The sequence below is a fragment of the Cherax quadricarinatus genome, chromosome 8 (genome assembly GCF_038502225.1).
Source record: "Cherax quadricarinatus isolate ZL_2023a chromosome 8, ASM3850222v1, whole genome shotgun sequence".
NCBI classification, from domain to species: Eukaryota; Metazoa; Arthropoda; class Malacostraca; order Decapoda; family Parastacidae; genus Cherax; species Cherax quadricarinatus.
In genome coordinates this window covers 4,256,779-4,283,574 of record NC_091299.1, presented here as the reverse complement: position 1 = coordinate 4,283,574, position 26,796 = coordinate 4,256,779, and the positions used below count along the sequence as shown (strand labels likewise).

Below are 26,796 nucleotides of genomic sequence, written 5' to 3'. Positions count from 1 at the left end.
AATGCAATTGCACGTTTTCACAATCCATTTTGATCTGTATGTATTTACTTCGAGACAGTAAGATTCATTATGGCAGTGTCTGGTTCATTTCTCAACATTCTAATACCGAGTATATTGTTAATCTCAACAATCCTATCACTGATACTAGAAATACCAAGCTCCTTCCTCATATTAAGAGCCTTTGTAGATTTGGGACAGCCAAGAATAATTCTGAGAGCTTCATTTTGCATTAACTCCAAGGGTTGGAGAGAACTTTCTTTAGGTAATATCAACATGGGAGCAGCATAAACAATTAAGGACTTAACATAAGCTATGTACATCATTCTCAAGATTCTCACTTTAGCACCATAGTTGGGGTTGTAGCCAGCAACAGCTTTGAGAGCATTTAGCCTATCTTTGCATTTCTTATTTAGTTGTAGTACAGTGGATTTGTTAAAGGGTACATCTACACCAAGATATCTGTAAGTTTTAACGTAGCTAATGTGCTCACCCTGTAAATAGACGGGTGAGGGATGCCATTTGCTTGTTAATATCTTTGTTTTAGAGGAAGATATTGTGAGGCCTAGTCGATTACAAATTGCTTGAACTTCATTAAGAATGGTGCTCATCTTCTTATGCCCTGTTGTATGTATCATGATGTCATCAGCATAGATCTATAACCCACTATGATAACATGAACGTAGATATGTTTATGGAGCAACGTGCAATGTGAACAGACTGACTGATGTTGTAGTGGCCAGGCTTAGGCTTGGCTACAAGTACTTCTGGCAGTTTGGGAGACACACAGATGATGATCAAACTAAATGTAAATTATGTGATTAGGCTCTTGAACACTATGTGCTTAATTGTCCACTTATTGAGGAATACAGAGACATGTCAAGATATCTTACTACTGAAAATAAGATACCAGATATACTAAGCAAATTTCCTAAATTTCCTAAATTTGCTTGTAACAGATAAGTGAACTATAGATATGTAGATATAAATCCATATGTATTCATGTTAACTCCTTGGGGCCTAGCTCTTGGGCCTTTTGTGTATCCATATGCTCTCGCGCTACCGTCCACAGGATGGATATGGGGTGCACAATAAACTAGCCACTTCGGTGGCAAAATCTAAAAAATCTAATCTCTTCAGAAGCACTCTCTACATTTGTTCTAATACGAGACGGAAGGTTTACATGCCTGGATGTTTTGGACCTGTCATTTATGAGGTCATTTGCTTTTTCGAGAGGAAAGGGATGAAGTCACATTGAGAAGCATAATTAGTCACTAGTGGTGTTCCACAAGGATCAGTTTTGGGCCCATTGTTTTTCATAATTTACATTAATGACCTTGATGAAGGAATTGCAAGTGACATGAGCAAATTTGCTGATGATACAAAAATAGGCCGTATGATTCATTCTGAGGAGGATACCAATGAACTCCAGGAGGATTTAGACAAATTAATGTCTTGGCCTGAAAAATGGCAGATGAAGTTCAATGTGGACAAGTGTAATGAAAATAACCCTCAAAGCTATAAACTAGGCGAAGTAGAACTTGATCATAAAGAATGTGAAAAAGACTTGGGAGTCATGGTAAGCAGAAATCTAAAGCCAAGACAGCAGTGCCTAAGTGTGCGCAATAAGGGTAACAGATTACTAGGATTTAGTTCAAGAAGTATAAGTAACAGAAGTCCAAAAGATATTTTACAGCTCTATACATCACTAGTGAGGCTTCATTTGGATTATGCCGCTCAGTTTTGGTCTCCTTACTACAGGATGGATATAGACTCACTGGAGAACATACAGAGAGGAATGACTAAAATGATTTACTGTATAAGGAATCTAGGAAGATAGACTTAGACCCTTGAATCTCCACTCTCTGGAGAGACGTAGAATGAAGGCAGATATCATCGAATTGTACAAGTGGATGATGGGCATAAACAAAGGGGTTATTAGTAAAGTACTGAGGGTGTCGAACCAGGTAAGAACCAGAAATAATGGATTTAAGTTGAATGAATTTAGATTTAGAAAGGACATAGGTAAGTATGGCAGTGACCTCCATCGAAGACACTGTGAGACTCCAAGCGGACATCAACCAAATCTTCGAATGGGTCACTCAAAACAATATGAAGTTCAACGAAGAGAAATTTCAACTACTCAGATATGGAAAACTTGAAGAAATTAAAAATGTGTCAAGGGTATACCGCAAATTCTAAACGTACAATAGAGCGAAAAAGTAATGTGAAGGACCTTGGAGTGATAATGTCAAAGAATCTCGCCTTCAAAGACCACAACAATGTATCTACCTCACCTGCTAGGAAAATGATAGGATGGATAATGAGAACCTTCAAAACTAGGGACGCCAAGCCCATGATGATTCTCTTCAAATCGCTTGTGCTCTCTAGGCTGTAATATTGCTGTACACTAACGGTCCCCTTCAAGGCTGGCGACATTGCAGACCTGGAGAGTGTACAAAGAACTTTCACGGCACACATAAGTATGATAAGGCACCTAAACTACTGGGAAAGGTCGAAGGTCCTTGATCTGTATTCCTTCGAACGTAGGCGAGAGAGATACATGATAATATACACTTGGAAGGTCCTGGAGGGATTAGTACCAAACCTGCACACGAAAATCACTTTCTATGAAAGCAAAAGACTCGGCAGGACATGCAACATTCCCCTGATAAAAAGCAGGGGCGCCACGAGTACAGAGAGACAACACAATAAATGTCCGGGGCCCAAGACTGTTCAATTGCCTCCCAGCATACATAAGGGGGATTACCAATAGATCCCTGGCTGTCTTCAAGAAGGCACTGGACAGGCACCTAAAGTTAGTACCTGGCCAACCGGGCTGTGGTTTGTACGTCAGCTTGCATGTGGCCAGCAGTAACAGCCTGGTTGATCAGACCCTGATCCACCATGAGGCCTGGTCTCAGACGGGGCCGCGGGGGTGTTGACCCCCGAAACCCTCTCTAGGTAAACTCCAGGTAAGTACTGGTTTTCTAGCAGAGTTGTGGATTCGTGGAACAATCTTCTGAGTAGGGTGATTGAGGCTAGGACCATGGGCAGCTTTGAAATGAGATTGGACAAATATATGAGTGGGAGGGACTGGGTTTGATTGTTGTCATTGGGTACGGGGGTAAATTCTTGGGTAGCTTTGGGTAAGGGTGGTTTTGATAAGGACCTGCCTTGTATGGGCCACTAGGCCTTCTGCAGTGTTCCTCCATTCTTATGTTCTTGTGTGTATATATATATATATATATATATATATATATATATATATATATATATATATATATATATATATATTTATTTATTTTTTTTATTATCACACCGGCCGATTCCCACCAAGGCAGGGTGGCCCGAAAAAGAAAAACTTTCACCATCATTCACTCCATCACTGTCTTGCCAGAAGGGTGCTTTACACTACAGTTTTTAAACTGCAACATTAACACCCCTCCTTCAGAGTGCAGGCACTGTACTTCCCATCTCCAGGACTCAAGTCCGGCCTGCCGGTTTCCCTGAATCCCTTCATAAATGTTACTTTGCTCACACTCCAACAGCACGTCAAGTATTAAAAACCATTTGTCTCCATTCACTCCTATCAAACACGCTCACGCATGCCTGCTGGAAGTCCAAGCCCCTCGCACACAAAACCTCCTTTACCCCCTCCCTCCAACCCTTCCTAGGCCGACCCCTACCCCGCCTTCCTTCCACTACATATATATATATATATATATATATATATATATATATATATATGTATATATATATATATATATATATATATATATATATATATATATATATAAATATTTGATATTTCGATTATATTTCCCTGTCGTCATCATCAGTATGATCGAGTGTTAGGAGGTATCAGCAGTTGCTGGGAGGTGAGTGTCAGCAGTTGGGCGATGACTGTCAGCAGGAGTTGGGAAAAACTGTAGGCAGGAGTTGGGAGAAGATTATCAAATTCAAATTCAAACTTTATTCTCTATAAGTATTACAATGCTGAGTTTACAGAATTTGGTTATTGTGTGGTTTACATGTAGTAAAATAATAATTACAGAGTGTACCACTAGAACGCCTAGCATGGCTAGGCATTTCGGGCAGACTTATATTAAATCTTAGGTTTAAAATGTTACAGAATTATGAGATAAGTTGGTATTATGGCTAAGTGACTAAATACTAGTTGTGAGTTTAGCAATGTGAATGCTTTTGTTTTGGCACTATATATAGTTTCAGTATTGGAGTATCACAGGCCAACTTTTGACTTGTTAAGATTCATTATTTTGAGATTGAGATTGATATTTCTGTTTATGGTACAATGGATGAGTGAGTGTAAGTGTGAACCACCAGGTGGTTTTCGTATTATTAGTTGACAGGGTGTATCAGGGAGATAAGATGTTTTCTGATGGTGGTTTTGAAGGTGATGAATGTGTCTGCAGTTTTGGAATTTTCAGGTAGGGTAGGGGAGTAAGGAGACTGTCAGCAAGCTGAGGTAGGTGAAAGCACCTGCTAACTGGGACAGTCATTTTATTGGATTATACACTAACGCGGCCATAAAAGCGATCAGATATGGTACCTCCCAGCTACTGTAAGTCTTCAGCGGGGAGCTGGGAGGGTAGAGGGAGCAAGGAAGGCGCCCTTACCAAACACCAAACAATTACTGCTAGCAGAGGTAAGATTGTCTCATATCAAACTACAGTATACATACCAATATAAATATATATATATATATATATATATATATATATATATATATATATATATATAATGCATACATTCAGCCTGTATGAATGTATTCTCCATACAGATGAATGCAATGAACTATTTTGAATTTGAATGCTCCTTGTGTTTTTCGGATTCTGTGGACTTTCAAGTCTAATAAGTAATTTCGCTGTACACAAATCTGTTTTGGGGTAATACCCCAAAAAGGCCCATAGTCTATGAAACTGCTGTCCTTACGCCCTCAGTCGTTTAACGTATACCAATTTGTCCTCACACATAAGAACATAAGAACATAAGAACGAAGGAACACTGCAGAAGGCCTACTGGCCCATGCAAGGCAGGTCCAAGTCTCCTACCGGCTTAAGCCAATGCACCCAACCTAGTCAGGTCAGGTCACATTGACTTAAGGGAGGAACACGGCAACCGACCTGGTAGCACAAGCTATCAGGTCTAACTCACACCCACCCACATCTACTCATGTATTTATCCAACCTATTTTTAAAGCTACACAACGTTCTGGCCTCTATAACGGTATTTGGGAGTTTGTTCCACTCATCCACAACTCTATTACCAAACCAGTACTTTCCTATATCCTTCCTGAATCTGAATTTTTCCAACTTAAAACCATTGCTGCGAGTCCTGTCTAGGCTAGATATTTTCAGCACACTATTTACATCCCCTTTATTTATTCCTGTCTTCCATTTATACACCTCAATCATATCCCCCCTAATTCTACGTCTTTCTAGAGAGTGCAGTTTCAGGGCCCTTAGTCTATCCTCATAGGGAAGGTTTCTGATACATGGGATCAACTTTGTCATCCTCCTTTGTACATTTTCCAGAGAATTTATATCCATTCTGTAATACGGTGACCAAAACTGTGCAGCATAATCTAAATGAGGCCTAACCAAGGATGTATAGAGTTGAAGAACAACCTGAGGACTCCTATTATTTATGCTTCTTGATATGAAGCCAAGGATTCTATTAGCTTTATTGCGAACACTTATGCACTGTTGTCTTGGTTTCAGATTACTGCTAACCAGAACTCCTAAATCTTTTTCGCAATCCGTAATATTAAGATCTACATTATTTAGTTTATATGTGGCATGGTTATTGTCCTGTCCAACATTTAGAACTTTGCATTTGTCTATATTAAACTGCATCTGCCACTTCTCCGACCACTGCATCAGTCTATTCAAATCTTCCTGGAGTGCTCGAATGTCCTCGTCAGAATGAATTCGACGGCCTATTTTGGTGTCATCGGCAAACTTGCCGATGTCGCTCTTTATGCCCTCATCTATGTCGTTTATGTAGATTGTGAACAGCAGGGGGCCCAACACTGACCCCTGTGGAACACCGCTCGTGACGCTTCCCCACTCTGATTTCTCCCCATTTATGCAAACTCTCTGCTGCCTATTTGTCAACCATGCCTCTATCCAGGAAAAAATTTCTCCTCCTATTCCATGTGCTTTAATTTTCCTCAATAGTCTCTGATGTGGGACCCTGTCAAAAGCCTTACTGAAGTCCATATACACAATATCATATTCATTACAATGATCTACCTCCTCAAATACCTTAGTGAAAAAAGTTAATAAATTCGTAAGGCAGGAACGCCCCTTTGTAAAACCATGCTGAGATTCGTTGATTAATTTATGCTTTTCAAGGTGGCTACGAACTGCCTCGGCAATTATTGATTCCATAAATTTTCCCACTATGGAGGTTAGGCTTATTGGTCTATAGTTCGAAGCTAAGGACCTGTCACCTGTTTTGAAAATAGGTATCACATTTGCCATTTTCCACTTATCTGGCACCATGCCAGTTTGTAGTGATATGTTGAAAAGATTAGCCAAAGGTGTGCTAAGCTCCTCTTTACATTCCTTTAGAACCCTTGCATACAGTTCATCAGGGCCTGGGGATTTGTTAGGTTTTAATTTATCTATTTGCCTAAGGACCATGTCACTTGTGACCCTAATAGTGCACAGTTTATTATCGTCCTGTTCTACATAATTTATCATTACTGGAATATCGCTGGTATCCTCCTGTGTAAAAACTGAGAGGAAGTATGTGTTAAAAATTCTACACATTTCCTTATCACTGTCAGTGAGCTGACCCGAGGAACTTTTGAGTGGGCCTATCTTGTCCCTGATCTTACTTCTGTATACCTGAAAGAATCCTTTTGGGTTAGTCTTCGATTCTCTTGCAACTTTAACCTCATAATCTCTTTTTGCTTTTCTAATTCCCTTTTTTATTTCTCTCTTTAACTGAATATATCGATTTCTCAATTGCCCCTCTCCTCTTTTGATTTGCCTATATATGCCTCTCTTTTGACCAATCAGATATTTTAATCTATTGTTCATCCATTTAGGATCATTTTTGTTTGATCTGATTTCCCTATTTGGAACATAATTTGACTGAGCAGCTAGAACTATGCCCTGGAAAGCATCATATCGGCAACCATCACCACCTACCTGACCCTTAGTCAGGTCATTCCAGTTCAGCCCACCTAAGTAATTTTTCAGTCCTATGAAATCAGCCAAGCGAAAGTCAGGGACGGAGACTTGATTGCCATTATTAGGGGAATTCCATGATATATTAAAACTGAGTGATTTGTGATCACTTTCCCCAAGCTCATCATTAACCTCAAGATTATTAATTAGTGTTTCCCTACTGGCAAGAACCAAGTCAAGGAGGTTATTTCCCCTAGTTGGCTCTGTCACAAACTGTTTTAAAAAACAATCCTGGATCGTATCAAGAAAGTCACCTGACTCTAAATTTCCTGTCAAATTGCTCCAGTCAATCTGTCTATAGTTGAAATCTCCCATTAGCACAACATTTTCGTATGTAGATGCCTTACGAATTTCGTCCCATAGAAGTTTACTGCACTCCCTATCAAGATTTGGGGCCCTGTAAATCACACCCAAAATTAGTTTTTCTCGGCCCTCGAGAAGCTGTAACCAAACAGATTCAGTGGCTGACGCTTCTAATTTAATATCTTGTCTAACGCACTAATTTAAATTGTCTCTGACATACATCGCTACTCCACCACCTTTCCTGTTGACCCTGTCAGTGTGGAATAATTTATAGCCTTGTATGTGACATTCAGAGGGCATCTCTCTATCTTTCAGATTAAGCCAGGTCTCTGTTATAGCAATAATATCTATGTTTCCTGCACTTGCAATTAATCTTAGCTCATCTATCTTATTTCTTACACTCCTGCTATTAGTATAGTAAACCTTAAGGGAGCTAGTCCCTTGCTGCCCTCTGCTGTCCCCCTTTGTTTGCTGACCTGATCTATTGTCTTTATTTATAACTTCATGCTGAATGCCTTTTATACATTTACTGTTTCCAACCCAAGTGTTGCAACCTGCTTGTTTCCCACACACACCCATACCTCTATTTTCCATCAGTTTAAACACACACACACACACACACACACACACACACACACACACACACACACACACACACACACACACACACACATATATATATATATATATATATATATATATATATATATATATATATATATATATATATATATATATATATATATATATATATATATATATAAAGAATGGGGTCCACCTCTGGTGTAAATTGTGGGACCCATAGCCTCGGAGAAGTGGATACCTATTGTACCTACGAACAAGTGGTATTGATCAATAACAACACTGCGACTAGCCAAGGAGTCGAACCCATTCTGCTTTTATCCTGCCTCATGGTGGGCGAAAACTCACGACGCCTTAATCCACGGGACCACACAATCCTTTTAGAGTAGCGCATCCAGCGGAACTGAATGTTGTACTACCTACCCAATGACATACAGTGGTGTGGATGACTCTAGGCTAATTTCATTCTACTCCCTGTTTGGTTTACTGGTACAATGAGCAGTATTTTATTGAGGCAGGCCAAAGCAGCATGGGTTCGACTCCTTGACTAGTCGCAGTGTTGTTATTGATATATATATATATATATATATATATATATATATATATATATATATATATATATATATATATACATATATATATATATATATATATATATATATATATATATATATATATATATATATATATATATATATATATATATATATATATATTGGCAAACACCTACTTGCCATACTCCGTAGTGGAAGGGGGTGGAGCGGCCAGCCACAGAGAGACCCTTGCTATAACTTCATTCATCCCAATAGGGTCGGAGACCCTTGGAGCATGGGGCAAGTGTGCTCTAAAGTTCCTCAAAGAGCTTGGTGAAAAGCTCATTATAGAAACTAAGGACCACAGGGCAATCAGCTTCCTCTTTCAGAGGCTCAGTGTCGCGATCCAGAGAGGAAATGCCTACAGCATTCTGGGCACGCGGCCCACCGCCAGGGAGCTGGACGAAGTATTCGAGATGTAGCTCTGAGTTGTCATCTATGTTGTTTTACTGTCTATTGTATTTTTGTAAATGTTTTGTCAATGTATTTTGTCTTTAAATAAAAAATATATATTAAATATATGGGGTGGTAGGAGAAAATTCTCAAACAGCTTCAGGGAGAACCTTGAGTTTTCCCTGAAGCAAGTTTATTCTTTTCTCTGAGGACGAGGGGTCCCCAGGACAGTTCTAGAGGTGGTACCTCCCCATACATATATATATATATATATATATATATATATATATATATATATATATATATATATATATATATATATATATATATATATATATATTCTTTTACATAATAAGCCTATCCTAGCCAGCCTAACCAGAAGAAGTGTTAAAGACAACTAAATACTTCTTGTAGTTATAGACTAGCTAGTTAGGAGAGTTATAATGTGTTGTCATTGACCACCACCATTATAATCTGTGTAATCTGCAGAAAGGGTAACAGACGAAGTCATGCCTGAATTGTACACAATCTCTGTGTTAAATGGTCCCATGGATCGTGGATGAGCTTTAAACAGCGACCACATGTGATATAAAATCAGTGAAATATTTTTGGGTCTGCCCAAATGAGATACACCTGTATGAGGACATTATATCTATATTAAAAGACAAGAACACCAATAAAATGGGTGGGTTAGATGAGGCTGTCGTGGAAGACAGTGCTCCAGAGGGTGCTAGTGTTCTTGGAGGACGGTGCACCAAAAGGAGATAGTGGCCCTAGTGATGAAACAGGTAAAGACAACGTTATTCAGTTTACAGAGGTACAAAGTAGCAATACCGCAGGAGATGGAACAAAAGGGGATGATGCCTCAGGGAATGGTGTTGACACATTACCACAAAAAAAACTGGTGGAAGCACGGATGTCCATACAGGGGCGGTAAGTAGAAAGGAAACAGAAAAAATGTACCAGCAGCGAACGCAGCCATACAAAATCCTCGCAAACAGATTTCCAGTCTATGCAGATTCTATGTCTTGGGTATCTGCAGGCATGGTATATCTGGTAAAACATGTGGGACATGCGCCTTTGACCATCCCAAAAAATGCCATGCCGCACCCACATCAAAATCAAAATCAAAATCAAAATCAAATCAAAATATTTATTTCTTTGTAAAGCTTACAATGTGTGGTTAACGTGTTGTAAAATATTAATTACAAAGGCAGCCACTAGCATGCCTAGGCATTTCGGGCAGACTAATACTAATTCTTACTCTATATTGATATAGGTTATGGAGCAGTACAATTGAACATACATTATTAGATACATACATAATTAGATACATACCTAGCTAGGTACATACATAATTAGATTTATAATAGTGAGGTAATACATATCACAATATAATATTACGAATGGTAAGTTCAGTAATGGGATTGGATTTGTCTTGGCATGATACACTGTTTCTATTAAAGCTCATATAATCGAAGAGTTTCTTAGGCAAACTTAGGACTAACTTAAGATTTAATAGGCAATAGCTATAGAAGGAATTTTATGTCATTTGGGTGAGTGTAAGTGTAAATTCGGGGGGCTTGGAGATAATAAAAGTAAGATTATATTGTTTTGGATGTGTTCATTTTACAAAAAAGAAAATTAGGTGGTTTTCATTTGGTTCGCTAATGATGGAGTGTGTTAGGGAGTTAAGACGTTTTTTAATGGTAGTTTTGATAATGGTGGCTGAGCCTGCGGTTCTAGAGTTTTCAGGCAATGAGTTCCAGATTTTAGACCCTTTTATGTACATTGAATTTTTGTAGAGGTTTAGCCGGACACGGGGAATGTCATAGAGATTTTTGTGTCTGGTATTATGTCTGTGGGTCCTGTTGCAACTATCAAGAAAGTGTTTTAGTTCAGGATTAATATTAGAATTTATGGTTCTATAGATGTAGGCTGCACAGTAGTAGGTGTAGATGTTCTGTACAGTAAGTTCAGGTCTTTGAAGTGGGGGGGACGGTGTTGCCTAGTATAGGATTGTGAGAAAATTCTTACTGCGGCATTTTGTTGGGTTATTATTGACTTCAGGTGTGTTGTTGCTGTTGATTCCCAGGCACAAATAGCATGGGTGAGGTGGGGATAGATGAGTGAATGGTATAGTGTGAGTAGGGCTGATTGTGGTACATAGTAACGTATCTTAGAGAGGATCCCAACTCTTTTGGATACTTTTTTTTGTTAGATGTTGGATATGGGTGCTGATTTTCAGGTTGCTGTCAAGGTGTAGACCCAGGAATTTGCCCTCATTATGTTTAGCAATAAGAGTGTTGTAGATCTTAATGTTCAGTTGTGCATCACCTGTTTTGTTACCAAACATAATATAGAAGGTTTTGCCAGTGTTAAGTGAAAGTTTATTGGCAGTCATCCAGGTTGATATTTTTAGTAGCTCTTCGTTAACAATGGTATTTAGTGTGGCAAGATTTGAGAGGGAAATGACGTAAGTCGTGTCGTTAGGAAAGAGAATTGGTTTCAGGTGTTGTGATACGTTGGGAAGATCATTCATGTATAAGAAGAAGAGCAGGGGACCAAGCACACTTCCCTTAGGCACTCTAGTATCAAGTGGTCGTGTAGATGAGGTTGTCCTTAATGGTGATATTGATACCTGTTAGTAAGGTAGGATTTGAAATATGTAAGTGCATGGCCTCTTATACCATAATGGTCAAGTTTGTGGAGTAGGATGCCGTGGTCTACTGTATCAAAAGCTTTCCTTGGGTGAATAAAGAGTCCTAATAGATATTCATTATTTTCCAGTGTTGTATAAAGCAGGTCTAGCATTTTTACTATTCCATCGTTTGTGTTGTTTTTTCTGAAGCCAAACTGGCAGGGGTTGAGTATGTTTTGTGCTGTTATAAATGAATATAATCTCTTGTGCACGAGTTTCTCGAAGATTTTGGATAGCAATGGTAAGCTTGATATTGGCCTATAGTTGTTTACATCTGTGGGGTCACCACCTTTATATTGGTGTAACCCTTGCTGTTTTGAGTAGCGTCGGGAAAGTGCTAGTTTCTAGTGACTTGTTAAAAAGTAATGAAATAACATGCGAAAGGACATGAGCTGCTCGCTTGTACAATAATGTTAGGACTTGAGACAGATTCCCTGGTTTATTTTTAAATGACTTGATAATCTCAGTGACTTCAGTGGGCTCAGTAGGTGCAAGATAGAAGGAGGTTGAGAAATTCCCATCTAAGTAATCACTTGCTCGGGCGTTGGTACCTTGGATTTTACTGGCGAGATTTGATCCTATGGTTAATTGTATCAATAGGCTGCAGTTGTGTTTCATTCGGTTTAGTTAATACAATATCTCTAGTTTTTTTTTTTTTTTAGTTTGTGGGTGCCCAGAATCTGAGAGTGTTTTCCAGGTCTTGTTTATATATCCTCTTGTTTCGGTGAATCTGCTGGAATAGTATAATTGCTTGGCCTTTCTTATTAGTTTGGAGAGAATTGATACATAGTGCTTAATAATTTCTTTGTGTATTAAGCCCTGTCTATATTGCTTTTCATATCGATGTTTCTTATTAATGGTATGTTTCTTATCAATAGTATGCTGTTAGTTAGTCATGACAACAGGAGGGTGCAATTCCCCTTCCTGTAACTTATTTCACCCCGAAATGTGTCACTCCTCACTCCATGAAGGAAAATGCTACAAAGTATACTGCAAGGCACATCAATTAAAGGGGACAACAAGACACGTACCAGCCAGACTTTGGGAAACAAAAGAGGAGAGCCAATACTTCTCCAGAGAAAGCTTTTTGCCAAGAAGGAAAAAAGACTGGCAAGAAATGACAGAAATCTTACACCAACTGAAAACACTTCTGGAGCAGAGGCACAGTCATTGGCCTCCACTCCAGAACAACAGATATTAGAGCCAGAAAATAAAACCCCCCTGAATTCCATCAATACAACGACATTTGTCTTTGCAAACATACAGGGTCTAAAGCCATCAACAAACAACAAAATTCCTTACATCAAGGGACTGCTCACGGAGTCAAATGCAATGTTTGCAGCTTTCCCAGAGACCCACATAAAGGATCATTTTGACAATGAAATATGGATCCCAGGTTATAACTTATTCAGATGTGACAGACTAAACAGACAACAAGGAGGGAGGGGGTTTGGCTTGTACGTCACAGAGTCGCTCATTTGCTCCATTTGCTCAGAACTACTAAACACCTCAAATGATGTAGCTGAAGTTTTGGCGGTAAAGACTGGAAACCAAAACATTGTCATTGTGGTTACATACAAACCTCTGGATGCAACTTTCCAGCAATTCCAGGAACAGCTTTTGAAAATTGACCACTGCCTGGAAAATCTCCCAACTCCTGCCCCAAACATCTTGCTACAGGGAAATTTTAACTTGAGACACCTAAAATGTCTACGTTAGAAAGAGGCGCTGGTCACTGAAATTACAAATATCGAACTTAAGCTGAGGGAATCTTACAGGAGACATGAATCGCAAGAAGAACTAAAAGCCATAAAGGAAACTGAAAAAAAATACTTCTTCTCTTATGCCAAATCTAAGGGAAAAACAACATCCAGTACTGGGCCCCTGCTTAGGCAGGATGGGACATACACAGATGATAGCCAAGTAATGAGTGAGATGCTCAAGTCCAAATCTGACTCAGTGCTCAGCGAGCCACTGCCCAGACTAAGGGTCGACAATCCAAATGAATTCTTTATGAACGAGGCCCAAAATTTGGTCATCTCAAATATCTCGGACATTATCCTAACACCACAAGACTTTGATAAGGCAATAAATGACATGCCCATGCACTCTGCCCCAGGCCCAGACTCATGGAACGCCGTGTTCATCAAGAACTGCAAGAAGCCCCTGTCATATGCCTTCAGCATTGTATGGAGAGGGAGCATGGACACAGGGGTCATCCCACAGTCGCTAAAATCAACAGACATAGCCCCACTCCACAAAGGTGGCAGTAAAGCAATTACAAAGAACTACAGACCGATAGCACTATCATCCCATATCATAAAAATCTTAGAAAGGGTTCTAAGAAACAAGATCGCCAACATATTGTCGGTAATTCTACCAACATTATTACAATATTGCTACTACTGACTGCTGCTCTTGCTGCTGCTGCCGGTGAGAGCTCTTGATCCAAAGAATTGGACATGATTTCTCCTTCTCTGTATCAAACCTGAATGATTTCCATTCCCCAGGCGCTGTATTACCCCCATGGGTTTAGCTTTCCCCATGATTGTAATAATAATGGTATGTTATTGTTACTACTGCTGTTAATTCTTCTGCTACTGTTGCTCCTGTTATTGTCATTCTTTATATTGTGGGTTTTGCTACTGATAGTGCTGATGTTCCTGTTGCTGTGTGTATTATGTGGGTGTGTGTGTGCGTGAGTGTATTCTTGACCTTTAATGTGATCAGGTCGGACTAGGGCGAACCCGTATAAATGTCGAGGTCGGAGGAGGTGGGGTCGTCTTGGTGGGGGTAGTGTGGAGTAAGGAGAGAGTCGGCTGGGGATGGAGGTAACGGTGTGAAGGCTCACATGAGCAGACGTTAAAGTGACGGTTGGTTATAATAGTGTGGTAATGCATAGCGACAGTGATCCGCTGGAGTCATCTGTAAACGCACTGCAGACGCACAAACGCATTTCACGCAGTCCTTGACTGCAGCCCGCTCATCAACCTGGATGGAAATTGATGAGGAAGTATGGAGGAACAGTAGCCAACATAGTAATAAGATAATAGGAGAAGAAGGGGAGTGCAAGTGTGAGAGACCAAATTAACATCGCTATCGCAGAGAAATACCTGAAGCAGCCTCTCTCAACTTTACTCAGCAGCGGCTGAGCATCACTGCCACGGAAATAGCCAGATCCTACAGGAAACATAGTATCCTAAGGCTGTTCAAGATGGGTGTGACAGAAGGACAGAGCGGTGATTACGGCAACAGACTGGAAGTGAGAGCCTCCTCGCCTGCCCGACCTGAGTCACCCAACATTGTGGTTAAGATTCAAGAGGATCTCGCTGATCTAGAAAAAGAAGACGTGGAACAGATCCTCACCGACGAGGAGAAGCGTTTCCTGCTCTACGTGGAGCGGGGAGACGTCCCCTCCGTCAAGCAGTGAGTTACAACACATTATGTTCATTGGGGAAGCGCTGAACCCGGAAGGTCGTAGAGTGCTGGGGAAATGGGAGGCAACCAGGTTTGATCTGAAGAAGGGAAGGTTGACTGTAATTCCATAGGTCAAGAGTTTTTAACTATAACCAAGACACTTTCCTTCAAGCCGCATGACCACACAAACTAACCGAGACAGCAAGTACTAAGCACTCACATAACCTTTCCCAACATATGAAGAAATAAGAAAGGCAAACAGCATGGTTTAACATAGCAAACAATAAGTAAGCAACACAAACTAACCAACACAACAAACAACACAGTATTCAACACAACCTGGCCAATATAGCAAGCAGGAAAAATTAGCATAACATGCAACATATGACCAAGACAACAAACATCTTACCCACAGCTTCAAGCATAGGTATAATATTTTCCAAAACTTCCAAACTTCTCATATTCCCCAGTATCCTCTACGAACCCTTCCCTAAAAGTTGCTGTGGCGTGGCAGCTACTGTGCTGCACTGTAGTCACCTGACCTAGTGTTTGCCACAGCCATGTTGGTATGAGATTCATGTGTAAAACCCCACAACATCTGTGATCACAGTGGGGCTCGTGGTAACATTTCTAGTGTAATGAAATATTCCTAGTTGGAAATGTTCATTATTTAATACCTGCATTGTACATGCTGCCTTAATAAGAACTGGATCGCCATGGGTCGGAATCCCACTCGATCAGTGAGGCACACGACTGTTTTCTTAATTTATTCAGCTTAACGACCATCGACCTTTTTAGAGGTCATTAGACCAGGTGGTCAACAGGCTGGGAGTATTACATAAAAATATTATTCATCTTCATTTCGTATTTTTTTTCTATATTGTTAGGAAAGAACATACAGTTCAACAAGTGTGAAGTTAATTACAAGTATATAACTGAATGTGTGAAAGTAGTTTGCTAGGTTTAAAGCCTATCTACTGTTCAAGGGTCATTAAGGCTGCAGTTCACCTGTACACCACCAATCAACAACACTTGAATACATAAATTAGGGACTAAAGTAACCCGTCAGTATATGCGTTTATATTTACCTGGAGAGAGTTCCGGGGGTCAACGCCCCCGCGGCCCGGTCTGTGACCAGGCCTCATGGTGGATCAGAGCTTGATCAACCAGGCTGTTCCTGCTGGCTGCACGCAAACCAACGTGCGAGCCACAGCCCGGCTGGTCAGGAACCGACTTTAGGTGCTTGTCCAGTGCCAGCTTGAAGACTGCCAGGGGTCTGTTGGTAATCCCCCTTATGTGTGCTGGGAGGCAGTTGAACAGTCTCGGGCCCCTGACACTTATTGTATGGTCTCTTAACGTGCTAGTGACACCCCTGCTTTTCATTGAGGAGATGTTGCATCGTCTGCCAAGTCTTTTGCTTTCGTAGTGAGTGATTTTCGTGTGCAAGTTCGGTACTAGTCCCTCTAGGATTTTCCAGGTGTATATAATCATGTATCTCTCCCGCCTGCGTTCCAGGGAATACAGTTTTAGGAACCTCAAGCGCTCCCAGTAATGATAAGTGTACATCACTCAGTTTATATACCTTGTGCGTTCAGAAATTTTGTAATGAATAAAAAGATACTTTCTTTTACACGGGGTTGTATAGGTTAGGTTAAGGTTTCTAACTTTATTTACAATCTAACAGCTGTTTAAAAACCACAGTAGACCACGACATCCTACTCCACAAACTTGATCACTACGGTATAAGAGGCCATGCGCTTGCTTATTTCAAATCTTACATTACTAATAGGTATCAGTACGTCACCATTAAAGACACAGCATCAGCAACACGGCCACTTGATACTGGAGTTCCGCAGGGAAGTGTCCTTGGTCCCCTGCTCTTCCTCATATACATCAATGACCTTCCAAACGTATCCCAACACCTGAAACCCATTCTCTTTGCTGATGACACGACTTATGTCATCTCTCACCCTAATCTTGCCACCCTCAACACCATTGTGAATGAGGAGCTGATTAAAATATCGACTTGGATGACAGCCAATAAACTTACGCTTAACACTGACAAAACCTACTATATTATGTTTGGTAGCAGAGCAGGAGATGCACAAATTAACATTAAGATTGACAACACCCTAATTACCAGAAATAATGGGGGAAAATTCCTAGGCTTATACCTTGACAACAACCTGAATTTCAGCACCCATATCCAGCATATAGCCAAAAAAGTATCCAAAATGGTTGGGATCCTCTCCAAGATACGATACTACGTGCCGCAAAATGCCCTTCTCACACTATACCACTCACTTATTTATCCATACCTCACCTATGCTATTTGTGCTTGGGGATCAACTGCAGCAACACACCTAAAGCCAATAATAACCCAACAAAAAGCTGCAGTAAGAATAATCACTAAATCCCATCCCTGGCAACACCCCCCCCCCCCACTCTTCATAGATCTAAACTTACTCCCAGTTCAGTACATCCACACTTACTACTGTGCAATCTACATCTACAGGGCCTTAAACTCTAATATCAACCTTGACCTAAAACGCTTTCTTGATAGTTGTGACAGAACCCACAGGCATAACACCAGACACAAACATCTCTACGACATTCTCCGTGTCCGACTAAACCTTTACAAAAATTCAATGTATGTCAAAGGCCCTAAAATCTGGAATACCCTACCTGAGAACTCTAGAACTGCAGACACATTCATCACCTTCAAAACTACCATTAGAAAACATCTTATCTCCCTGATACACCCCGTCAACTAACTACACGAATACCACCTGGTGGTTCACACTTACACTCATTCACTCATTTGACCATAAACAGAAATATTAATCTCAGTCTTAAAATAATGAATCCTGTGATACTCCAATACTGAAACTATGTACTGTGCCAAAACAAAAGCATTCACATTGCTAAACTCACAAACTAGTATTTAGTCACTTAGCCATAATACCAACTTACCTCATAATTTGTAATATTTTACAATTAAGAATAAAACTAAGTATGCCCGAAATGCCTAGCCATGCTAAGCGTTCTAGTGGTACACTCTGTAATCACAATTTTACTACATGTAAACCAAACAATAACCAAATTTCTGTAAACTCAGCATTGTAATCCTTATAGAGAATAAACTTTGAAATTTGAAATTTGAAATTGAAATGCTATAAAACCTATCCAAACTTCACCACAAGTAAGACACACCAATATTGAAAGTTGAAGTAGATAAGTTATCCCACGGAAATCGTTATTCCAAATTTCTCAATAAAATTAGCTAGTTGGCATCTACATAGCCGAGTAACAATACAAAATTTTCATATTGACAGCTCTCTTCGTTACCCCAGTCAACAGACGGTAAGTGTTCTCTAAGCCCATCGTAATCTGCTAAGCGAAAATCTGGGACTGTTACTGAGTTATCCCTACTATCGTACTTCCATTCAATGCTAAATGTAATTGATTTGTGGTCGCTAGCACCCAGTTCCTCTGAAATTTCTAAATTATTAACAAGGGATTCACTGTTTGCCAGAACTAAGTCAAACAGGTTATTTCCCCTTGTAGGTTCTGTCACAAACTGCTTCAAAAAACAATCCTGAACTACTTCTAAGAAGTCGTATGATTCTAAATTCCCAGTCAAGAAATTCTAATCAATATGACTAAAGTTAAAGTCTCCTAGAATTACTACATTATCGTGCCTTGTGGCCTTAACAATTTCCTCCCATAGTAGTCTCCCCTGGTCCCTATCTAAGTTTGGGGGATGGTATATCACACCTAAAATCAATTTTTCATGCCCCTCTGAAAATTCTATCCAAACAGACTCTGTATGTGTTACTTCACACTTAATACCCGTTTTAATGCAACAGTTCAAGCGATCACGGACATACAATGCCACCCCACCCCCCTTCCCAATACTTCTATCTACTTGGAACAATTTAAAACCCTTTTAAAACTCTATTCTTGGTCAGAAAAGTGGCAGATGCAGTTCAATGTAGATAAATGCAAGGTTCTGAAGCTCGGGAGCGTCCATAACCCTAGCGCTTATAAGTTAAATAATGTAGAACTTAGCCATACAGATTGCGAAAAGGACTTGGGGGTTATGGTGAGCAGCAACCTTAAACCAAGACAGCAATGCCTAAGCGTACGTAATAAGGCAAATAGATAATTGGGATTTATATCAAGAAGTGTAAGCAACAGAAGTCCAGAGATCATACTGCAGCTTTATACATCATTAGTAAGGCCTCACCTGGATTATGCAGCTCAATTCTGGTCTTCATATTACAGAATGAATATAAATTCGTTAGAAAACATTCAGCGTAGGATGACTAAATTAATACATAGCATTAGAAATCTTCCCTATGAAGAAAGATTGAAGACTCTAAAATTACATTCACTTGTTAGAAGAAGAATGAGTGTAATAAAGTTGGTAGAATTACCGACAATATGTAAAGTAAAAGGACAAGTGCAACTAATGTGACATTTTATTGTGGCAACGTTTCGCTCTCCAGGAGCTTTGTCAAGCCATTACAAACAATACATGGACACAGAGGGTATATATAGGCTCAGAGTGAGGTGCAATACTAGTGGTAGTAGTAGTAGTAGCAGTAGTAGAAGCAATACAATATGTAGAACAATTAACTTACACAAGAGTAATATCCTTTATATCGTGCAAGTTAATTGTTCTACATATTGTATTATTTCTACTACTACTACTACTACTACTACTACTACTACTACTACTACTACTACTACTACTACCACTAGTATTGCACCTCACTCTGAGCCTATATATACCCTCTGTGTCCATGTACTGTTTATAACGGCTTGATAAAGCTCCTGGTAGCCTGACTTAAGAAATCGTAATGACACGATTGCAAATAAACCATACCCCCGGCCGGGATTGAGACTCTATGACCGCGGGTTCAATCCCGGCCGGGGGTATGGTCCTGGTAGCCTTTCCTCCCACTGATACGAGGTTCTCTGGATTTAATGGCAATCTATCTCCCTCTTTACATACCCTGTAAAAGTGTTTTTCCAGGGTGGCCGAGTGTTCGTCACTCCCTACCTGGTTCAGCTTCCCTGGCGGTTCATCGTGTATACTGGTACTTATTATCACTACTCCCCCAGCTATCATGGGGACAGCTTCTTCTCTATCTGGCGTGGCAGGGAATTCAGGTGGAATCCTGCCGCCTATGATGTATCCTACTGGGGATCTGTATAAACCAATTCCTTCCCTAAACGTCGGTCGTGTAGACAGGAAGTCGTCTATCTGATTGGCTTCCACCAGGATACCTACATTTCTGTGTCATTGGTAATTCCCTGGTCTGCCAGCTTCACGTCAAGGTCTTTCAATCGCTGCTGCAGCAAGACCTCTAGCTGTAATTGCCGTGGGTAACGTCTCTACCACCAAGGCTGTAATGTCTCTGCGATGTCCACCTAATTTGACTGTGACATCCATCACATCATAAGATTTGGGTGGGGCCTGACTTATATCCCCTCCCAACATCATACTAACTTTCCTTGTGGCCTTCAACTTTAATTTAGCCACCAACTTCTTTGTTATCAAGGATACTTGTGCTCCTGAGTCAAAGAATAATCGGGTTGTTTCGGACCTGTGCCCATTCACAACCTTTGCCATGACTGTAGGTAGGGCAGCACCTCCGTGATTCTCACTCGGATTAGAGACTTCACTCCCACTAATCACGCTGGCTACCATTTAAGAACATAAGAACATAAGAACGAAGGAACACTGCAGAAGGCCTACTGGCCCATGCGAGGCAGGTCCAAGTCTCCTACCGGCTTAAGCCAATGCACCCAACCTAGTCAGGTCAGGTCACATTGACTTAAGGGAGGAACACGGCAACCGACCTGGTAGCACAAGCTATCAGGTCCAACTCACACCCACCCACATCCACTCATGTATTTATCCAACCTATTTTTAAAGCTACACAACGTTGTGGCCTCTATAACTGTACTCGGGAGTTTGTTCCACTCATCCACAACTCTATTACCAAACCAGTACTTTCCTATATCCTTCCTGAATCTGAATTTTTCCAACTTAAAACCATTGCTGCGAGTTCTGTCTAGGCTAGATATTTTCAGCACACTATTTACATCCCCTTTATTTATTCCTGTCTTCCATTTATACACCTCAATCATATCCCCCTTAATTCTACGTCTTTCTAGAGAGTGCAGATTCAGGGCCCTTAGTCTATCCTCATAGGGAAGGTTTCTGATACATGGGATCAACTTTGTCATCCTCCTTTGTACATTTTCCAGAGAATTTATATCCATCCTGTAATACGGTGACCAAAACTGTGCAGCATAATCTAAATGAGGCCTAACCAAGGATGTATAGAGTTGAAGAACAACCTGAGGACTCCTATTATTTATGCTTCTTGATATGAAGCCAAGGATTCTATTAGCTTTATTGCGAACACTTATGCACTGTTGTCTTGGTTTCAGATTACTGCTAACCAGAACTCCTAAATCTTTTTCGCAATCCGTAATATTAAGATCTACATTATTTAGTTTATATGTGGCATGGTTATTGTCCTGTCTAACATTTAGAACTTTGCATTTGTCTATATTAAACTGCATCTGCCACTTCTCCGACCACTGCATCAGTCTATTCAAATCTTCCTGGAGTGCTCGAATGTCCTCGTCAGAATGAATTCGACGGCCTATTTTGGTGTCATCGGCAAACTTGCCGATGTCGCTCTTTATGCCCTCATCTATGTCGTTTATGTAGATTGTGAACAGCAGGGGGCCCAACACTGACCCCTGTGGAACACCGCTCGTAACGCTTCCCCACTCTGATTTCTCCCCATTTATGCAAACTCTCTGCTGCCTATTTGTCAACCATGCCTCTATCCAGGAAAAAATTTCTCCTCCTATTCCATGTGCCTTAATTTTCCTCAATAGTCTCTGATGTGGGACCCTGTCAAAAGCCTTACTGAAGTCCATATACACAATATCATATTCATTACCATGATCTACCTCCTCAAATACCTTAGTGAAAAAAGTTAAGATAAGATAAGATAAGATTTCGTTCGGATTTTTAACCCCGGAGGGTTAGCCACCCAGGATAACCCAAGAAAGTCAGTGCGTCATCAAGGACTGTCTAACTTATTTCCATTGGGGTCCTTAATCTTGTCCCCCAGGATGCGATCCACACCAGTCGACTAACACCAGGTACCTATTTGCTGCTAGGTGAACAGGACAATAGGTGTAAGGAAACGTGTCGAAATGTTTCCACCCGCCGGGAATCGAACCCGGGCCCTCCGTGTGTGAAGCGGGAGCTTTAGCCACCAGGGGCAGGAACGCCCCTTTGTAAAACCATGCTGAGATTCGTTGATTAATTTATGCTTTTCAAGGTGGCTACGAACTGCCTCGGCAATTATTGATTCCATAAATTTTCCCACTATGGAGGTTAGGCTTATTGGTCTATAGTTCGAAGCTAAGGACCTGTCACCTGTTTTGAAAATAGGTATCACATTTGCCATTTTCCACTTATCTGGCACCATGCCAGTTTGTAGTGATATGTTGAAAAGATTAGCCAAAGGTGTGCTAAGCTCCTCTTTACATTCCTTTAGAACCCTTGCATACAGTTCATCAGGGCCTGGGGATTTGTTAGGTTTTAATTTATCTATTTGCCTAAGGACCATGTCACTTGTGACCCTAATCGTGCACAGTTTATTATCGTCCTGTTCTACATAATTTATCATTACTGAAATATCGCTGGTATCCTCTTGTGTAAAAACTGAGAGGAAGTATGTGTTAAAAATTCTACACATTTCCTTATCACTGTCAGTGAGCTGACCCGAGGAACTTTTGAGTGGGCCTATCTTGTCCCTGATCTTACTTCTGTATACCTGAAAGAATCCTTTTGGGTTAGTCTTCGATTCTCTTGCAACTTTAACCTCATAATCTCTTTTTGCTTTTCTAATTCCCTTTTTTATTTCTCTCTTTAACTGAATATATCGATTTCTTAATTGCCCCTCTCCTCTTTTGATTTGCCTATATATGCCTCTCTTTTGACCAATCAGATATTTTAATCTATTGTTCATCCATTTAGGATCATTTTTGTTTGATCTGATTTCCCTATTTGGAACATAATTTGACTGAGCAGCTAGAACTATGCCCTGGAAAGCATCATATCGGCAACCATCACCACCTACCTGACCCTTAGTCAGGTCATTCCAGTTCAGCCCACCTAAGTAATTTTTCAGTCCTATGAAATCAGCCAAGCGAAAGTCAGGGACGGAGACTTGATTGCCATTATTAGGGGAATTCCATGATATATTAAAACTGAGTGATTTGTGATCACTTTCCCCAAGCTCATCATTAACCTCAAGATTATTAATTAGTGTTTCCCTACTGGCAAGAACCAAGTCAAGGAGGTTATTTCCCCTAGTAGGCTCTGTCACAAACTGTTTTAAAAAACAATCCTGGATCGTATCAAGAAAGTCACCTGACTCTAAATTTCCTGTCAAATTGCTCCAGTCAATCTGTCTATAGTTGAAATCTCCCATTAGCACAACATTTTCGTATGTAGATGCCTTACGAATTTCGTCCCATAGAAGTTTACTGCACTCCCTATCAAGATTTGGGGCCCTGTAAATCACACCCAAAATTAGTTTTTCTCGGCCCTCGAGAAGCTGTAACCAAACAGATTCAGTGGCTGATGCTTCTAATTTAATATCTTGTCTAACACAACAATTTAAACTGTCTCTGACATACATTGCTACTCCACCACCTTTCCTGTTGACCCTGTCAGTGTGGAATAATTTATAGCCTTGTATGTGACATTCAGAGGGCATCTCTCTATCTTTCAGATTTCAGGCTGAGACTCACGCAGAGATCTTTGAGTAACTGTCTGAGTTTTTATGTGGTGATGGTGGTGACTCTTCTCTCACACCTATACTCAAATGAGAAACGAGATCTCCCAACCCCTCAACAATTTGTTGTATCGTGAACCTATTCGTCCGATATTTTAAGTGTAACTCATGCACTGTAGTGCTAGCCAGTTTCCTCTGAATCACCTGGCTAAGGACCCATTCTGAATCATCCTCATCATGCAAATCTCTGAAACTATTTGTCAAGCTCATAATTTCAATACGGAATTCTCTAGGCTTTGACGGTCATGTCGGCAAGCCTCTAGATCCAACAACCGATAAAGTATGGCCACTTTTATCTCTTCAGTGTTGCCAAACATGTCTTCTAATTGGTCTTTGGCATGTTGGTAATTAGTGTCAGTAATCTGGTAGTGCCAGACCAAGTCTAAGGCTTGAGCTGTGACCGCAAATACTGCAATTTGACGGCATCTGACAAATCGTTCCTGTCATCTATCTGGGCTTTAAACTGATCCCAGATTATTATTATTATAATCAAGGGGGAAGCGCTAAACCCGGAGGATTATACAGCGCCTGGGGGGGGGGGAATGTGGAAGGCATTCAGGCTTAATTCGGGGAACTGGAGCACAGATCCAATTCCCTAAATCAAGAGCCCCTCACCAACATCAAGGAACCTTCCTTGAGGGGAACTGATCCCAGAAAGCAATGTACTCAGTTAGGGTTCCGTCAAATGTCGGTAAATTCAACTGGGTCAACCTGGGCAACATATTGACAGGTGTGTGGCTGTTTGTGGTACCTGCGGTGTTCGACACCACCCTTGGAATACTAGCCTTTAATGTACTTAACTTATCTTTGCACGTATTCATCTCCTGTTGACAATCTACATCATCCTTAGTGAATTCATCCTGAGCCTGCCGAAGACTATCCTGGGGTTCACCATCCTCAATAGCCTGTAGCTCATGCTGAGAATGCTTGTTCGTAGGCTTCCCATTTTTCCCCCAAACGCTTCAAGCAGTCTTGCAAATCATCGCAGTCTACTTTACTGCGTTGGCAAGTAGCCTTGCACCTGTTGCGCATTCTGTTCACATGCCCTTTGTATGCCGCCACTGATCGTTTTAATTTTGCTAACACTGAACCAGACTCTTCTGAACTCCCATCTGCCATTGTCGAGGTTTAATTAGGAGTGTGACACTAATTGTACTTTACTCAGTCCACACCACAGCACAAACGGCGTTAGGCAAGAATGAACGAGTCTCAAGGCTCCTCAACAAGCTTAACAACTCCCTTTATTATATTGACTCCACTCTGAATCGAAATGTACACTGTTAGCTCTCAAATCCCAATCAAAATGTGTATCGATGTGAAAGCTTAACCTAGCAATTTCCTGTACAATGTCAGCAAATAATTACAGGACTTAACCTAGTCTGTGGTACAAGTCACAAATCCCACATTAAAAAATGAATCAAAGACAATGAAAATCACAGAATAAAATGCAGTATACAAATTAAAATCACTTGGTCAGCACAAATAAATTCAACAGTTCAACTTGTGAAACAGTAAATAAAAAATGTGTGTAAACAGCTTGGCCTAACTGTGCCCAGCTTACTCAGTCTAGCATGGATGGTTGGATAAGGTAAATCCTAACCTAACTAGTGTGCTATAGCTTAAACCTGGCTTTAGAACTCCCTGTAAATAATAACTAGGTTAAATCTGTCCTAGCTACTATAACTGTTGTAAATATTGCACAAGCCTAGCCTAACTGTGGCTACCTTGCAAATCTACTGTAATTAACACACAAGTCTCCTACTCTGGTTTACTTGTAATCACTGTAAATAATTAAATTCACAAGCTTCTCTAGCCTACCTGGCCTGCCTGTAAATTACTGCAAATAATAACTTCTGTGTATAGTCAGCTTGGCCTAGCCTCTGTGTTAACTCTGGGCCTGGGTGCTAACTTAACCTAACTCTGTTAAACTGGTTCCTAACTGTGGCCTAGCTATGTTAATTTTAACCTAGCTATTCCACATCACGGTTCAAAGGACCACTTGTGAAAATTTGTCTGGACTGCCTCCAAGTGAGTCCCCTACCCTGGCAAGCTCTGTTGACACCGAGCTCTGAGGTCGGTACCTCAGCCTCACAAGTGGCTTATAGGACAGATTTTCATAAATGACTGATGTTGCAAGAAATCTTGCCTGCATGCACATTTAAAGGATTAACTTACTTGGTGATGTAGAATCTATTCTGGTCTTCAACCTCTCTAAGCTTAGCCCCTTTGGACTTCCCCCTCAGAAACCACATGCAACCGGGAGCCTTAGTTCCTGCAATATTCAATCGTTATTAGTGACCTGCCTGCCCCTCAGAAATTCCTATTTCCAAGGGGGGTGAATCCCCTAGAATAACTATGCAGAAAGTGACACTAGCTTCTAGGCTGACAAGAGACAAATTCACGTACTGGTCATGAACTGCCGGCTGCACAAAGGCCTACAGCTCAACTCACTCGCAACTTTCCCCAGACACTGGCCAGGATCCTAAGAAAAAGTGGAGGTCTTGTCTTACTGTATGGGCCTGACGGAGGAGGTCATCTACAGTACATCAAGGTGCCTCCACCAGATTTCCCCAGGTCTCATATGTGAAGACACGTGGGGGCGCCGCCTGCTGATCATGGCACGTGTTGTTCAGATGGTGTCTGGTCTTAGAAGAAAGCTCTGGCGTCTTCGAGACCCGCGCTTC

General features: G+C 40.7%; 1 protein-coding gene across 3 annotated transcripts in view; it reads left to right on the top strand.

Annotated features, from left to right (window-relative positions):
* Positions 1–4,619: 4,619 nt before the first annotated feature.
* The window catches only part of LOC128685362 (transient receptor potential protein-like), an 83,057-nt gene continuing 60,880 nt past the window's right edge, over positions 4,620–26,796 (top strand). For 2 of the 3 annotated variants that reach the window (XM_053771854.2, XM_053771853.2), the window contains exon 1: positions 14,591–15,218. In XM_053771854.2, the coding sequence (XP_053627829.2) occupies positions 15,007–15,218 (212 nt within the window). In that variant the 5' untranslated portion in view covers positions 14,591–15,006. Of the gene's footprint in view, positions 4,667–14,590; positions 15,219–26,796 lie in introns of those variants that run through there. The other variant, XM_053771855.2, reaches the window with a different exon arrangement.